Source organism: Tenebrio molitor, chromosome 8 (assembly GCF_963966145.1).
Source record: "Tenebrio molitor chromosome 8, icTenMoli1.1, whole genome shotgun sequence".
Taxonomy (NCBI): domain Eukaryota; kingdom Metazoa; phylum Arthropoda; class Insecta; order Coleoptera; family Tenebrionidae; genus Tenebrio; species Tenebrio molitor.
In genome coordinates, this window is record NC_091053.1 from 3,041,041 (window position 1) to 3,058,310 (window position 17,270).

The 17,270-nt window shown below is 33.5% G+C and overlaps 1 protein-coding gene across 12 annotated transcripts in view; it reads left to right on the forward strand.

Moving 5' to 3' along the window:
- bru3 (bruno 3) overlaps positions 1 to 17,270 on the forward strand; it is a 379,483-nt gene that overhangs the window by 49,451 nt on the left and 312,762 nt on the right. For 4 of the 12 annotated variants that reach the window (XM_069055413.1, XM_069055418.1, XM_069055409.1 and 1 more), the window contains exon 2: positions 291 to 373. Coding sequence is in view for 2 of the 12 variants with exons in the window: in XM_069055421.1 (XP_068911522.1) it covers positions 6,380 to 6,436 (57 nt within the window). In the remaining 10 variants the exon portion in view is untranslated. Of the gene's footprint in view, positions 1 to 290; positions 374 to 6,181; positions 6,437 to 17,270 lie in introns of those variants that run through there. The other 8 variants (XM_069055414.1, XM_069055416.1, XM_069055426.1 and 5 more) reach the window with 7 other exon arrangements.

Here is a 17,270-nt window from a genome sequence, read left to right on the forward strand (position 1 = left end):
GCACCAGCCGTCCCTTTCAAGAAAGCATAAAAACCCTTTCTGATAACCCACGATACGTAATTCCGGGTGACGTTATTCGAAATTTATTTGTGGCAGGTCCACGGCCTGCAAGCATGCAATTTTTTAGTGGGGCCACCCAACCAACAAAAGATTTTTTTTCGGTGCCGCAATTACACGAAATTATGACCTCCTAGCTTTTAAATTAATTTAAAAATTTCCAGTCGGGAATTCTATGCATATTTGTCTGTTATTAGCGAGCACGTGCATGAAAAGGGCCGTTGTGATTGCAGGTTGCGCATTCCTGACGTACTTCAGCCCGGAGAGTGCCCTCAACGCCCAGAACGCTCTGCATGAGAAACACACGTTGCCAGGGGTAAGTTATCCATGCTCATTACCCACCTGCGCCGCTTTATTCCCCTCACTTTTTACCCCAACGGCTCCCTCTTCGACTTTATGGGAGAAGATGGATGGGGCGAACTACTCGGCAAAGCCTTTCTATTTTATTAGACGGTTTATACATGTGTTTCTTTCGTTCCATGTTAGGCTTAACGACCCAGAAATTTGTCTTTTTCTTTTTAAAATGGTCCGTAAAAAAACATTATTTTCGTGTTAGGCGGCGCAGCACAATTTTAACACGCCGAAAGATAGAAAGAGTTTTTTTTTTCCTCTTCCATAATTTTGGTTTGCTTTTGTGTTATGATTATTACACGGACAAAAACCGTTTTTATGGGCAAACCTTCTAGGATAATGTCGTCTCATAAATACAATTGCCGTTTTAATGCATTGCAGTGACGGCTCGTGTTCCGCGAATATGGGTCGGCCGAACATGGGTAGATCGGTAAAGCTCTAATTAGTCAATTTAACTTTTTGATAGGCATCCGCGTGACAAATGTAGGTGCATAATTAAAAAAATGTTGGGTACATAGTAAAACTAACAAGTGCAAGTTACATACATATTAATCAAAAAATTAAATCTTACGACAAGAACCACGAGGACGTCTAGAGCATTCTTGCCAGGAAAGGAAATAGGAAAATAGGATGTAGGAAAAGGTCAGGTTCGGGGGTAGATCACAAACAAACAAAAATTCCAAAAATTAGAAAACAAAATAAATTCTAAAAATTGGAATAACAAATTATAAAACTGAAAACAAAATTAAACTTCTCAAAATTAAAATAAAACCCTTAAATCTAATTAAAAAAAAAAACAATAAATAAACTGAAAACATAAAACAAACTACAAAAACAACTAAATAATTTTCTGAATAAAAACCTATTCATATTATATTAATTCTATTAATTAGCTATTAATAATTATATTAACTCAATTTTACGCGATTTTGTCGTTGCAAAATCATCAAGAATTTTTGTATAAAATTTTTTGTCTTTAATTAATTCTTTAACCAATCCTCATTCAATTGCTAAAACCGACAAATTATTTAAACGGGATTGGGACATTTTCCACTGTAGGATTTCACACGTTTTAATGCCGAAAAACTTCTTTCTACCGATGCTGATGTTGGCGGGAGAGATACAATTAAACAAAACAATTTATATATTTCCGGAACATCGGTAATGATATCATTTTTATAAATGAATTCTATCATTTCTGTAACTGTCGGTGAATTACCAAAAGTTTTTATCCGAATACAGAACTTGCAACTCCCTTTTTAATCTTTCATTATTAAAGAATCCTCGATAATTATTAATTAAAGAATTAAATTGTTTTTCGGGAAAATTACGACTGAACACATCAAACTTATTGCTGTCAATTAATTCCAAAAAATTAAGGGATGAAATGTCTTTAAACCGTATTTCAATTTGATTTATAAGTAAATCTAAAATTTCGAAAAATAATAGTTTCTTAGACAAGTTATCTGTTAAATCAGTCTTGTGTCGCTTAGCGGACGGAGGCAATACATCCTGCATTTTTTTCATTTCCAAATAAAAATTATTAAAATAGTTATCATTTCGAAAATTTTTTAGAGTTGCTACAAGTGAAATTATCCTTTCATTGCAGTACGTTATATCGGATAACCTATTTTGGATTATGGAAAAAACGGATTCTGTATGCGTGAAAATTAAATGAAAAGTATGTAACAAAAACACGAAATCAAAGTCGCTCAACAATTTTTAAAACCGATAGATTGCCGTATCGAAATGTCATCCCATTGGTCTAAATTTTCAATGATGTGATCAAAAACTTCAATTAAATTTGTTCTTTTATCGAATAATGTATTGACAACGCGAGATTTAAACTTCCATCTGGTCTCAGAGTTACTTGGTAATCTTTTTTTACAAATTGAATCCAAGAGGTTGGTACGTTTAGTAGATTTTGTAAAAAATGCAGAAAATCCCGAAACGTTTGAGAAAAAATTCTACATTCTCTAATTTGTTTACACGAATCTTGCAATACTAAATTTAATTTATGGGCGTAACAATGTGTAAAAAGTGCTTGAGGAGCAACTGATTTAATTTTCTTTTGTAAACCGTTAAGCTCTCCTGCCATCACCGCTGCCCCATCATATGTTTGTCCGACTAATTTTGTTTCAGTATTAAAATGACCAAAATTTTGTTGCAGCAGTGAAAATGTCATTTGCAGTTCGACCATCGCTTACGTTAAAAAATCCGAGAAACCTTTCCAAAACTTTACCGTTGCTAACAAAACGAAAAATAACAGACATCTGTGAAAAACATGTGATATCTGTAGTCTCGTCTATTTGCCACGAAAAACATACGGCGCTGTTAATTTTATCATAAATGATTTTCATTGGGGGATAAAGAAGGATCTATAAATTTATTAAAATTTTCATCTAAAGTAGCGGCAAATTTGGCTAATTCTTTAAAATTACCTTGATTATCTGAATGTACTGATTCATCATTACCCCGGAATGCCAATTCTTGTGTAGACAAAAAAATTGTCATACCTATTTATTAAACGTTTAACCATTTCTCGATTTTCCCGGACCTTTTCATTGTATTTTTTAATATATTCTTTATGACCGCTGTCAATTGCATTTACAATATTTTGTTTACCGAACAATTTAAATTTTATTGCCGAATGTGTATGTTCTTTAGATATTTCGTGTTTAACTAAAGCGCGATGAATTTCTTTTAAATTGTCGTACCCTACCGAATTATAAGGATTTTTATTTACCGAAAAGAGTACACAATACCAACAAAACAATTTATTACGAACCCGGCTGCCCGTTAACCATATATGTATGTTTCTGGTATAGAGTTTTAGAAAACGCGCGATTATGACCACTTTTCGATTGTATTAAATCAACCATTGAGGGTTGTGGAACTGGCAATTTCTTCACAAATATTTTGTCATCAAATATTTTGTCATCTAAGGTACTACTATATCTTTAGAAGGTAGCGCCATTCCGCTCCACAATTTTTCGCCTCAAAATTAAAAGAGATGGCATTATTGATAAATCCCGTGAGTGTAACAAAGATAGAAGTATACACAATTTTAAGGGATGTTTGTATCGAGTTAAACAGATTCTATCTTTGTCACACTCACAGGATTTATCGATAATGCCATCTCTTTTAATTTCGAGGCGAAAAATTGTGGAGCGGAATGGCGGTACCTTCTAAAAATATAGTACCTTAGCAAACTCAGTCTAGCAGCGCTGCAGGCTGCAGCGGTCAACGGCCAAATTAACTCTGGCCGGGTTTATGTGAAACGAGCTAAGCTATCCGTTACAAGTTACAACAACATAACTTAAGATTGGTGAGACGAGACAGCTGGACGTATTTCTGAATGTATTCATCGTTTCAAAACCGCACTCTGTGTTGCACTCGGCAAATCCATCACTGGCCGACCCTTCCTTGGCCGACTGATTTCTTCGAATGCGTTTAAAAATATTTCTCAACTACATCGTAAATGTATTTATTATTTAATAAACACTTGCCGCAGGAGCCTAGGAACGGCTTTGTCAATTATTGTAGTTTTGTAAATATTCATATGCATTTAATTTTTGTAATGGTGAAAAAATAACTTTAACTTCAACATCTAATTTAAATTGGTCTTTACTGAGGCAATTAAAAAAAAACGATGAAAGCGAACAGACATCATAATTTATGTTTAGAAGAATTTTGCGTTTATTAAGTGGATTTTTATTTACACACGCATTTTTTTTTCCAAAACTATCCTGGATGCGTTTAGGTATTTATATAAATATGTGTATTTACAGAACATACAGTACACAGTACAATGTAATTAGGTACGAGACAGAAATGTAAATTGTAATGTAAGTTGTTATTTGGGTTTGAAGAAAAATAACGTAAACATTTTTTTATCAGAAAATATAGAAATAAAATTCGTAATTTTGTGTGGTACGGCCCGGCCGACTCTGCCGCCCCTAACGAGCATTGTCCTTTAAGGCTCGCACGAGACCGACGACTTTTCTGTCGTAACAACAATATTTTGGGAAACGTATTTATTGATCACTTTAATACCTGAATAAATAGCCTTGAAACCGCCTCTGTCATTTTATTAGGTAATTTATAAGTAATAGTTCAAGCGGGGTAATAACGAAATAGTAATAACGCTATAGCACGCTATCTGTATATTACGCGTGTGCAACTTGATCAGTTTCAGTTTACACAGCGAAAAAAGTGTCACATTTGTCGTTCAAGTATCAGAATTACCTAGGTGTTATCGATGTTATTTATCGCGACTAATTTTCCCTGCTGCCGAAACAGGAAAAAATAAAAAGAGGTGATAACTTCTGTTAAAAATAAAACAAGTTTGATGGAGTTTGGCAAAGTGATTTTTCATTTTCTTTGTATCGTAATTGTATCATTTGTTTTGGGCAGGAAATTACCACAATATGCAGCAGAACAAAGCATTGATGAAATAATAAATTATATCAAGCAACCTTCTCTTGCATACATTTCGTTGTCGTAGATTATACAGTGTGAACACAAAGTTGTTTAAATAACGTAGGTCTTTTTGTGCTCCGCCCAGTTGGCGACTCAACTTCGTCTCGGTCATCAATTTCTAGGCTTAGCACAAAAAGACTCACTTCTACTCTTTATGATATAATCTATTATTTTTTAAATGCTCGACTGCGCTAGCATTTCTATTACTTATTTATTACTTATATTGCTATTATGCAGCTTCACGCGAGCTTTAAAGTTCGCCGAAAGCATCTGAGAATTGTAGTCGTTTTTGAACATTTCGAGCAAGCACGTGCCAAAAAAATTGCAAACGAAGTAATTCCAAAAATAAATAAGAGAGTTGATCACGTCCCTCGAGAAATTCAATTATTTTCGTAGATCATAAATCAAATTTACGGCAATAACATGAGCCAATAGCAGTTGAATAATCTACGCCCGGAAGTCGTGTTTTTAAATGCCGTACCAGCAAATTCAATTCGAACTGAAATCGTAACCGCAAAACAGATCTTCGATAAAACGGGAAACAGGACCGATAGCGATTGGCACACATCGGTTCTATTTCTTCGGCCGTTATTCCCACCAGACTTTCATGTTCCGGGGAGAAGGTGAGGTCACTGGAAATTGTCATTTTTTGAAATCTATGTACCAAAGGGTCGTAAAACATGTGTCCAGCTGCCGCGTTAAATTATCTTTATGTCTTCCTTTTGTGTCCCAAATATTTACAGAATTAATCCTGTGGGTTCTCCCGGAATGTGTTTTATTGCGGCGATAATAACGAGTTTCGGAGTGACGAGGCTATTTTTGCTAAGCAGGAGCGATTTTTTTCGGAAATAATTCAATTCCGAGGGTTGGGACTAGGAGGTTTCCATTAAGAAAACGATTTTTTGACCTGCAGCTGTCACAACATTACCAAAATCCTCCTCGGGAAGCCAAATTATAACTGATGCGCGATTGGCTCAGTTTACGTGTTGTGATTTTGTTAAAATATTTTTTTAATGAATCATTCCTGTGTTTAGTTTGAAGTGTGGCAACGTTTCTAAAAATATTTAAATAATGGATATTTTTCCGAAGCCCGAAATAAAATTCTCGAGGCACTTCGCGATCATAAAACTTTTTTCCCTTATAAACAAACCCACCGATCTGCCAAATAAATATTCGCCATCGTTTTCAGCGTAATCGGTAGGAGCGGGCCGACCTTTCAGCGTATTTCAGGTCGTGCGCACATGAAAATCGCGGCGTGGCCTGAAGTTGGGTTATGCTTTACTTCAGACGCGGTAACATAAACAAACATGTCCGCTTTAAACCAAAAAACTAACCGACTTTAGTTCATGTGTGTTCCCCGCGGCCGTTCGAGGAAGTTGTGCCGCCATAATCGTGGAAAATTCGGGGGCGGTTTTTTCCCCTCGGTCGTCGTGTTAGTGTCCCGCACTTTTTTTCCTCTTTTGGTGTTCCGTCACTGGGAAAACTCACCATGGATTACGACATGCTCGTTTTTCCCGAACTTCTGGCGTACTATGACACGAGTCTGGTCAGTAATAATGTTATTTACTGCGCTGATAATTGCGAAAGCTGGACAGGCTGCTTTTGCATTGTTCCGGGGGCTGTGGTTTTTGTACTGTTCATCAATTTTGTTCGGTGTAACGGTGCGTTATGTTTTACACCGTTACGGACGTAATAGGAATTCAAATAATTAAAGTTTGTTTGGATATGGGTCTAGTTGTGTTAGCGTAAGCTGATTATGTCCCGAACGGCCTACGATAATGTTTTCCTACAACGAAATCGGCGATAATAAATCTAATGGAAAATACCGCAGTGTAATATTATTTTAATGTCATTTGTAATTCACGTGTTATTCGTGCGTTCGGAATAAATTCGATAAAACTGTAACTATTATTTTCTGAGAAAAATCCTCGAAGAGGTCAACCTTGTTTTAAAAAAACCCATATGCTTCAGTACTTTACTTATGTTAACAACTTCATCTCTTAAGTATGACGCCATCAATAATTTTTTTAAATCACAACCCCCACTTTTTTCTTCTTTTTCTGATAGACCTTCGTACTACCTAAATGATGAGCAAAAAAAATTGGTACCTTACATAACAATTTTTTTGAGAAAATGACAATTGATAATTCAAACATTTAATTTAATTTTTAAGGTATACATTTCTTTTTCTATGGGTTTAGTTAAAATCGAAGGTTTATTTTAATGGAACAAACAATTTAGAACGTTTGCGGCAGAGAATTTGCGCTGAAATGGAACAAATAAGCCCTGACATTATTGAGCGCAGTGTACAAAGTGTCGGTAAGTGTTAAATGGTCGGCGGGAGGCAGTTTCAACATTGCGTTGAATGTTATTGGTAACCTTAGATGTTTGTTTGTTTTTTTTAAGGCCAATTAAAATTTTTACAATAAAAATTAAATTACATTTTTGGTATGATTTTTTTTCATTCATCGTTTAGGTTGTGGGAAGGCCTATCAAAAACAAAAAAGAAAAAAGTGGGGGTTGTCATTTAAAATAAATATTGATGACGTCATAACTAGGAGATGAAAAGCTGTCAACACAAGTAAAGTATTGAAGAATATGTACTTTCTAAAAACAAAGTTGACCTCTTCGAGGATTTGTCTCAGAAATTAATACTTACAGTTTTTTCGAATTTATTCCGAACTTTACGAACGCACTGTATAAAAGATTCCGTAAACCTAAAAGTTTATTTGTATCTTCCATGATCAATAAAAACTTTCTAAAATACCAACAATATTATAAACACTTTGCCCTTGGTGCAAAGAAACAATAGATTTCATTAATGTCATCGGAGACCGACTTATCGCGGAATCAGGGGATTCAAAATCTAAGAAATTCCTTTTTGAGAGGATTTCCCTTGCCATTCAACGTGGAAACGCTGCAAGCATTCGGGGCACTTTTCCAGATTCCGCATTATTATCGGAAATTTTCGCATTGTAAATTAAAAATGTTATTTTATGTTAAATTTTAATAAATGATTATATGCTTACGCAAATCACAACAAGATAAAAGCCTCTGTTACTACTATATTTTTATTTTTGTTATAAAAGAAATTAAAACATAACAATAATCCCAAAACGTAGTTTAAACCAATGTAGTTAAATCTGGATAGAAATATGCAAATTTTTTTGGTTTTTTATATCAATATTGTTTTATTTAAACATTTGTGTCTAAACTAAAACCAAGAAAATTTGTCTAACAAGAGGAAACAATTCTCTTTTCAGTTTTTTAAATATACGACTATTTTATTTTATAATTCATTATTTAAAAAATCTTCTTCATAATCAAATAAAATGTCAGTTCTTTTGTACCTCGTCAATGTTCCAATGTGGTAATTTCTTCAGTTTCTGTAAAAGCTGTATATGTATTTTTCTAAAAAAAAGCTCAAAATAAATGGAAAGTACTTCAACAGCAACATTGTTATGTCGGCGTAAAAACGCACCTAGAATTTATACTTAATATTTTTATTGCTTATTGTGAATGCAGTGTCTTCTTAATTATTATTAATTAACTAGCCATTTTCAATACAAGTGAGCAAAGTAGTGCATTTAATCACGAGTAGGGAAGTTGGGCCAACCGTACGAGTGATTAAATACACGTTTGCTCATGCGTGTTGAATCTGATTTTTTCCATGATCATAAAAAAGAGTCGCGGAATCGAAATTTCGGGCACCATTTTTTTTTTGTTACTTTTTGAATTTTAAGTTAATTGCAGTGAATTTGTAATTAAATCATCGCTTTCAGCTGCTGCCTACCCCTTATTATGCCGCAAATCAGTATTTTTTAATGTCAATAAATCAAAATGACAAAAACATGACAAGAGTAAAAAATGAGGTTATATTAACGTAAACTGTACATATCATTATCTAGCTTATCACTATTTTTCATAACTGTTAAAATCATTGAATCAATAACTTCTACAAAATTAGCCCAACAGGGAACTCACACAGTTTTACACAACAAAACTTGGATCAACAAAATTCGAAACAAAAGAGGTTATGTTGTTAGGCGTTGCGTGTTTGTGATTGGTTTACTGATTTTAGTTTAATCAGTGATACCAACACAATATGCATTTACCATGAATTTTCCCAGAAGTTTACCCCAAACAATTTCAGTTTTTTCGTCAATTGAAATCTAAATAATAGGTTACAAATGTAAATAAGTCAAAAATAAGACAATCTTTAGTTACTAAAACTTTCAGTACAACATATTTGGCGCCCTCTATTCACAACCTCTCAAAACATCCACTTTGCTCACTAGTGAGAAAATATTATTTCCTCACTAGTGATTCAATTGCCATCTTTGCTGACTATTTTCAGTGAGCAAAAACCACTAAAATCCAATGCTTTTCTGCCGTTGCTTTTCTGAACTCGTGAAGTTTCCACTTCATTGTGCTTCATAACGTGCAAAAATTAATTAAGAGAGTGCTATTTTAGGCCGACCTTTTCTATTTCATAATGTTTAATTTCGTCGGACTATTTTGTTATAAAATTTATCAGAACAGCGTAACAAATAATTCACACCAGAATTTATCACTCCCGCAAGCTAAAATTTAAATGAGTTTGTTTTCCGCTTTCCAAGCTGGAATAAAATAATTTTAGCCGTGGTCGAATACTCGAATATGAAATAATGCCTCAAGTAGACCAAAAATATCCCGAAATTGTGTTCCGTGAATAATGTTGTACATATTTATAGTTGAAAGTTGGAAGTAATAACGGAGAGGACTGAAATGATGTGGAAACCTCTCTGGATTTCGGTTCTGATTTTGCGATTAAATTTTGATCGTTCGATTTAAACGCGCAATAAAAAAGCACGATTCTAAAAGTTGCCCCTTTTAATGGAGTTAACATAAAAACGCGAATATTCGATACTCTTCGCGACGTATTCTTCTCTTCAACAAGCTTAATCCTTCAAGATCGGAAAAATTCTCTCGCCTCATCAGAATTTTATTATCCTGTAGCTTTTTATATCAGCTCTCTAAAATTGAATTCAGACATTAATTTTATTTTAGCGCGGTGCTATTTGATAAATGACGCAATCCACACGAGTACTCCTCGAAAACTTCCAAAGTAAAACGTTTCGAGATGTCGAGCAACGTCGGCCATGCCTCATCCGAGCAGCAATAATGGCCATCTGCTGTGTTATCATAATACAAGTACAATATTATCTGAATTTATTCCGGTAATGCAGACGCGCGCGCTCGGGAGTTATTTTCGACAGGCAATAACTTTCCCCCGGTCATAAATAAGACCACTGGAAAGAAAGAATTGTGGCTTCGGCTTTTACGAATCATTTTACATCGGATTTAATGGTTTTAAGAAACTCGCCGATTCGCTACGAAATTTAATTTACATTATTTTAACGTTTCATCGAGTGCACAAGCTCTCTGGATGCGTTTTAACTGGAACTTCCTGAAACAACAATAACTGTTGCAACTTCACCCGTACCGAAGTTTCCGAAGTGAAACGTTAACTTCACAGACACTTGGCAGGAAGTTTTCGATGGGGCTAAGAGCCTCCTATGAAAGCTTAACATCTACCAGATATCAATAAGAAACCGGAGCTGCATCCGAGTGACAAAAATGGATGAGATTAGACCAGGAAGATGGGGGCAAAGTTGAAACAAGTTTTCGTGAACTGCAAGATTACCGAACATGTAGAACTAGTCAACTTAACTTCATTGGAAGTTTATGACGTTTAATTTGTTTAAAAAAAAGTGGAAGTGGTGACTGGAAAAGTTGAAAGACGGTTTTAACATCACCAGACCGGAGTCCTTCGTCGCATTGAATTTTACCCTCAACCCTGTTGAAATCTGCCTTTTCCCTCGTTGAAGAAAGTGCAAAATGTCTCACGATTAATTCTTTTTCTCGCAGAAAAACCTCTCGGCTGTTGAACTTTAAACATACTCAGATAAGGCAGCTGTCACTCTCTTTTTGCGCATTTTTCTGCCGGTAAACACGCACAAAGCAGACGAGAGTTTGCATTCAGATGGATAATTTTATTCTGAAGTTTAAACATCCATTATGCGATTTATTTAGCGTTCCAAATACTATTTTTAACAGTATCATCTGTTACGTACCTTCAACAACACCAATTAAACACCTTCACAGAACAGTGTTTTCTCACAGGAAACCTAATTAGCGGAATAAGTCATGATGTCTAATTATGATTGGGCAACCGTTAACTAGCTAGTTATTTATCAGCGGCGTACTTTTGATGTTGAAATGGAAATCAAGTTGTCCTAGGAATATTGTATCGGGCGTTCAAATGAAATCCTCGGCTGAGTAGGCGTTGGAAAAATTAAACCATTTAGAACAGTGTAAAGTTTGAATTTCCCGCCGTTTATGTTTAATTGAACATGTTTGTTTTCAGCAAAGGGTGCCTTTAGCTATTTGCTTCGAGAATAGGAATCGTTAAGATATTCTATTTTTGATGTAAAACATTGCAAAGAAAGAAAAAAAAAGAAAACATGTTTGGCTCTAAATTTTAGGTTAGCTGTCAACATGCTCCAATTAATCTACGCTTTAAAAAAGCACAACAATTGACGGTTTCCAACGCCTTCCCAGTCCAGGATTTCATTTGAACGCGCGATATACATAGAAATATGATCTAGAAGACTTTGAAGATCCTGTTTATTTTTGGGAAAGGCCGTTCCGGTAACCTAATTATTTATACAGCTCTTCTCGTCGAGCTTTGTGCCTCTTCATTCTGCAAGCCTATTTGTTATTTTATTTCTGGTATGTTTGGCCAATTAAAAATATTTGAACTAACACGTCCGAAAATAGCCGCTCGTGTTTATTGATATTACATATTTCAACTCTTGGTGAACCATGTGTATCCATGGTGCGCGTTGTTGAACATTAACTTTCCTGAAAGTCCGCGGCCGCGCTTCTAAAATTAAAAATTCCTTTATTTGTTCGTAAAGCTGCGTCAGTCGAGCTTTCAAAGATGCATCTGACAGAACGGTATTAATGTTTTTGACGTCTTTTATGCTGGTCGGTACACGTACACGTCAGATACGCTTCATTTTATGACACGCTTCAATTCCTGTCACACATAAATTATTGTCCTTGTCTTTTACACAACATGAATACATTTTGTACACGTGTTTCCATATCGGCATAGAAATTGATTGCCACTATTGGGTCTGATTAGGTGTGTTCCATTTGCGTCGAACAAAACCGAAATGAAGACTGGGATGTGTCGTTGTGTTGCTTCGAATTTGTGAAATTACAATTTTAGGCCGGTTACATCAGGGGAAACGGAGAGGACATTAGGCGGCCCTGAGGGGTAGTTTGAGCCTGAGATGGCCAATAAGGAACCCTGTTGAGAACGAGATTAAGGCGGCAGATTGGCCCTAATTTTTACCTACGAATTACTCATCTGACGTACAGTTGAGTGTCGGAAACTTCATTATACGGCACGGTTCGATGTGATTTGGTCGCTTGTTAAAAATAAATCAACAATAAGAGACGCGATATACTAATAAATCGTCCTTTTTCTTTTGTCAGGAAATAAAACGTCACCAGCGCCCACCTAGTTCCTTAACTGAAAAATGGCCGACTCTTCCCATCCTTTCAACCACAAAACAAACGCCGCTCCCATACATGGGCAATAGCTCTGCAACATGTGAAATATCGAGGCTTGCAGTCGACAAATCGAAAATAGTTATTTGAAAACATACTATTTAGAAATAATGAGAAGTTCTTTTACAAAAATCTAACAGATAATAAAATTCAAACTAATAATGGTATATTAGTCGAATTTAATAATCAGGCAGAATGGATTCCTCATTTAGAAAATGAGATACCAGATAGTAATAATCTACATCATATTCAAATTAGCCTTGAAATTTTAATAAGAAATATTAATAGTTCACATAATTGGAAATCCCCTGGAGGTGACCAAATTCATAACTTTTGGTTAAAAAAATTTACTTGTATTCATAAATGCTTACTTGATCACTTTAAGGGATTTGTTAGGGAACCTAACACATTTCCAGAGTTTTTGGCCCATGGAATAACATATCTGAAACCAAAAGATTCCGATACTAAAAATCCATCAAAATATAGGCCAATCACATGTCTGCCTACAATTTATAAAATTATGACATCTTGCATTAAAGTAATAATTTACGACCATTGCCAAAAATTAAATATACTTAATGAAGAAAAAAAGGTTGTATTAAGGAGTCTTTTGGTTGCAAAGAACAACTCATAATAGATACGGTAATAATGGAACAAGCTCGAAAAAATAATAGAAATATTTATACCGGATTCATAGACTACAAAAAAGCCTATGATTCAGTACCACATTCATGGTTACTTAAAATTCTTAAAATTTATAGAATTAATTTGGATTTAATTAACTTTTTATCCCATGTTATGACATTTTGGAGAACTACTTTAAATTTATCAATAAATAATACTAAATTAAAATCCGAGCCTATTCAAATTAAACGGGGAATTTATCAAGGAGATTCTTTAAATCCTTTATGGTTTTGTCTAGCGATTAATCCTTTGACAAATCTATTAAATAGCACTGGATATGGTTTTAATTTTAGACTTAATGATACCACACTATCCAAATTAAATCACCTTCTTTATATGGATGACATAAAACTTTATGCATCTAAAAAGAATCACATTTTATCTTTACTAACAATAACTGAAAATTTCTCAAATGATTTTGGGATGAGTTTTGGTATTGATAAGTGTAAAACGCAATCAATATGTCGCGGTCATTACGAAAATTTAGAATATGTAACTCAAGAAGGAGAAATTATTAAAAATTTAAATAAAGGAGAATTTTATAAATATTTAGGTATTAATCAATCAAATCATATTCAACACTCAATTATAAAAGAAAATTTAGAAAAGCAATTTTATTTAAGTATTAAATCTCTTTTGAAATCAAAATTATACGGTAATAATTTAATTAAAGCAGTTAATACATATGCTGTTCCATTGCTGACCTATTCTTTTGGTGTTATAAAATGGTCCAAAACTAATTTACAGAATATAAACATTAAAACCAGAGTTCTTTTTACCAAATTTATTAAACATCACCCCAAATCTGCTATTGAAAGATTTAATTTACCACGTGAAAAGGGTGGTAGGGGTTTTTCAAATCTAGAAATACTACAACACAATCAAATAACTTCACTAAAAAATTATTTCCTCAATAGAGCTCGTGATAACACCTTTTTTAATGCTTTGGTTTCAGCCGATAAAGGTTACACACCTTTAAATTTAAGTGATAATATAATTTCAGATATTGTTGAGCCAAATATACCTGACACTATAGCAAATATAAAACAGAAGTCTTTACATGGGAGAGATTTTAAAGAACTGGAACAACCAAAAATTAATATTCAGGCTTCTCATGCGTGGCTTAAGAAATCAAATCTTCACCCTGAGACGGAGGGTTTTATATTTGCGATACAAGATCGTGTTATAAATACAAGAAATTATAAAAAGCACATATGCGGTTTGCAATCGATCATCGATAAATGTAGGATTTGCGGAACTGAAGGGGAAACAATTAAACACATCATTTCTTCTTGCACCGTTTTGGCTCAAAGCGAATATAAGAAACGTCATGATATATTCGCTAAAATTATACACATGAATTTAGCTGTTAAATTCAATTTATTAAAGAATACACAACCACATTATAGTTATACACCAGAAAGTTGTTTGGAAAATGACAGTTACAAGTTATATTTTGATAGAACAATTTTAACTGACATTCATATTAAGCATAACAGACCAGACATTATAATTTTAAATAAACAACAAAAGCAAGCATATCTTTTAGATATAGCTGTTCCAAATTCACATAATATAACACAGACATATAACACAAAAATTAATAAATATTTAGAGCTGTCCGTTGCTATGAGAAATCTTTGGTGTTTAGAAAAAATTTCGATTTTACCACTTGTAATTTCAGCAACGGGAATAGTACCGCAATCTCTTTTTAAAAATTTAAAAATTCTGGATTTAGATAACACATTGGTAGTTGAAATTTAAAAAGGTATATTATTATACTCATGTCACATCGTGAGGAAGTTCCTTAACATTGACACAGAACATAATACACAACAAAGTCAAAATGCGGAGGCAAGACGCCGGTAATTATGTTGATAAGCACTGCACTATTACTTGATAGTAATATCCGTAATAGTGTATGTACTCCGGCAAAATTGCCGTGCCGCCGGGTGGAGGTGGGATAGTTGAATAAATGCAATTAAAGAATTCTGGTCAAACATATGGTCAAATGAAATTCAATTTAATAATCACGCAGAATGGATTCCTCATTTAGAAAATGAGATACCAGACAGTAATAATCCACATCATATTCAAATTAGCCTTGAAATTTTAATAAGAAATATTAATAGTTCACATAATTGGAAATCCCCTGGAGGTGACCAAATTCATAACTTTTGGTTAAAAAAAATTTACTTGTATTCATAAATGCTTACTTGATCACTTTAACGGATTTATTAGGGAACCTAACACATTTCCAGAGTTTTTGGCCCATGGTATAACATATCTGAAACCAAAAGATTGCGATACTAAAATCCATCAAAATATAGGCCAATCACATGTCTGCCATTAAAGTAATAATTTATGACCATTGCCAAAAATTAAATATACTTAATGAAGAACAAAAGGTTGTGTTAAGGAGTCTTTTGGTTGTAAAGAACAACTCATAATAGATACGGTAATAATGGAACAAGCTCGAAAAAATAATAGAAATATTTATACCGCATTCATAGACTACAAAAAAGCTTATGATTCAGTACCACATTCATGGTTACTTAAAATTCTTAAAATTTATAAAATTAATTTGGATTTGATTAACTTTTTATCCCATGTTATGACATTTTGGAGAACGACTTTAAATTTATCAATAAACAATACTAAATTAAAATCCGAGCCTGTTCAAATTAAACGGGGAATTTATCAAGGAGATTCTTTAAGTCCTTTATGGTTTTGTCTAGCCATTAATCCTTTGACAAATCTATTAAATAGCACTGGATATGGTTTTAACATTAGACTTAATAATATCACACTATCCAAATTAAATCACCTTCTTTATATGGATGACATAAAACTTTATTCATCTAAAAAGAATCACATTTTATTTTTACTAACAATAACTGAAAATTTCTCAAATAATATTGTGATGAGTTTTGGTATTGATAAGTGTAAAACGCAATCAATATGTCGCCGTCATTACGAAAATTTAGAATATATAACTCAAGAAAGAGAAATCATTAAAAATTAAAATAAAGGAGAATTTTATAAATATTTAGGTATTAATCAATCAAATCATATTCAACACTCAATTATAAAAGAAAATTTAGAAAAGCAATTTTATTTAAGAATTAAATCTCTTTTAAAATCAGAATTAAACGGTAATAATTTAATTAAAGCAGTTAATACATATACTGTTCCATTGCTGACCTATTCTTTTGGTGTTATAAAATGGTCCAAAACTAATTTACAGAATATAAACATTAAAACCAGAGTTCTTTCTACCAAATTTATTAAACATCACCCCAAATCTGCTATTGAAAGATTTAATTTACCACGTGAAAAGGGTGGTAGGGGTTTTTCAAATCTAGAAATACTACAACACAATCAAATTACTTCACTAAAAAATTATTTCCTCAATAGAGCTCGTGATAACACCTTTTTTAATGCTTTGGTTTCAGCCGATAAAGGTTACACACCTTTAAATTTAAGTGATAATATAATTTCAGATATTGTTGAGCCAAATATACCTGACACTATAGCAAATATAAAACAGAAGTCTTTACATGGGAGAGATTTTAAAGAACTGGAACAACCAAAAATTAATATTCAGGCTTCTCATGCGTGGCTTAAGAAATCAAATCTTCACCCTGAGACGGAGGGTTTTATATTTGCGATACAAGATCGTGTTATAAATACAAGAAATTATAAAAAGCACATATGCGGTTTGCAATCGATCATCGATAAATGTAGGATTTGCGGAACTGAAGGGGAAACAATTAAACACATCATTTCTTCTTGCACAGTTTTGTCTCAAAGCGAATATAAGAAACGTCATGATATATTCGCTAAAATTATACACACGAATTTAGCTGTTAAATTCAATTTATTAAAGAATGCACAATCACGTTATAGTTATAAACCAGAAAGTTGTTTGGAAAATGACAATTACAAATTATATTTTGATCGAACAGTTTTAACTGACATTCATATTAAGCATAACAGACCAGACATTATTATTTTAAATAAACAACACAAGCAAGCATATCTTTTAGATATAGCTGTTCCAAATTCACATA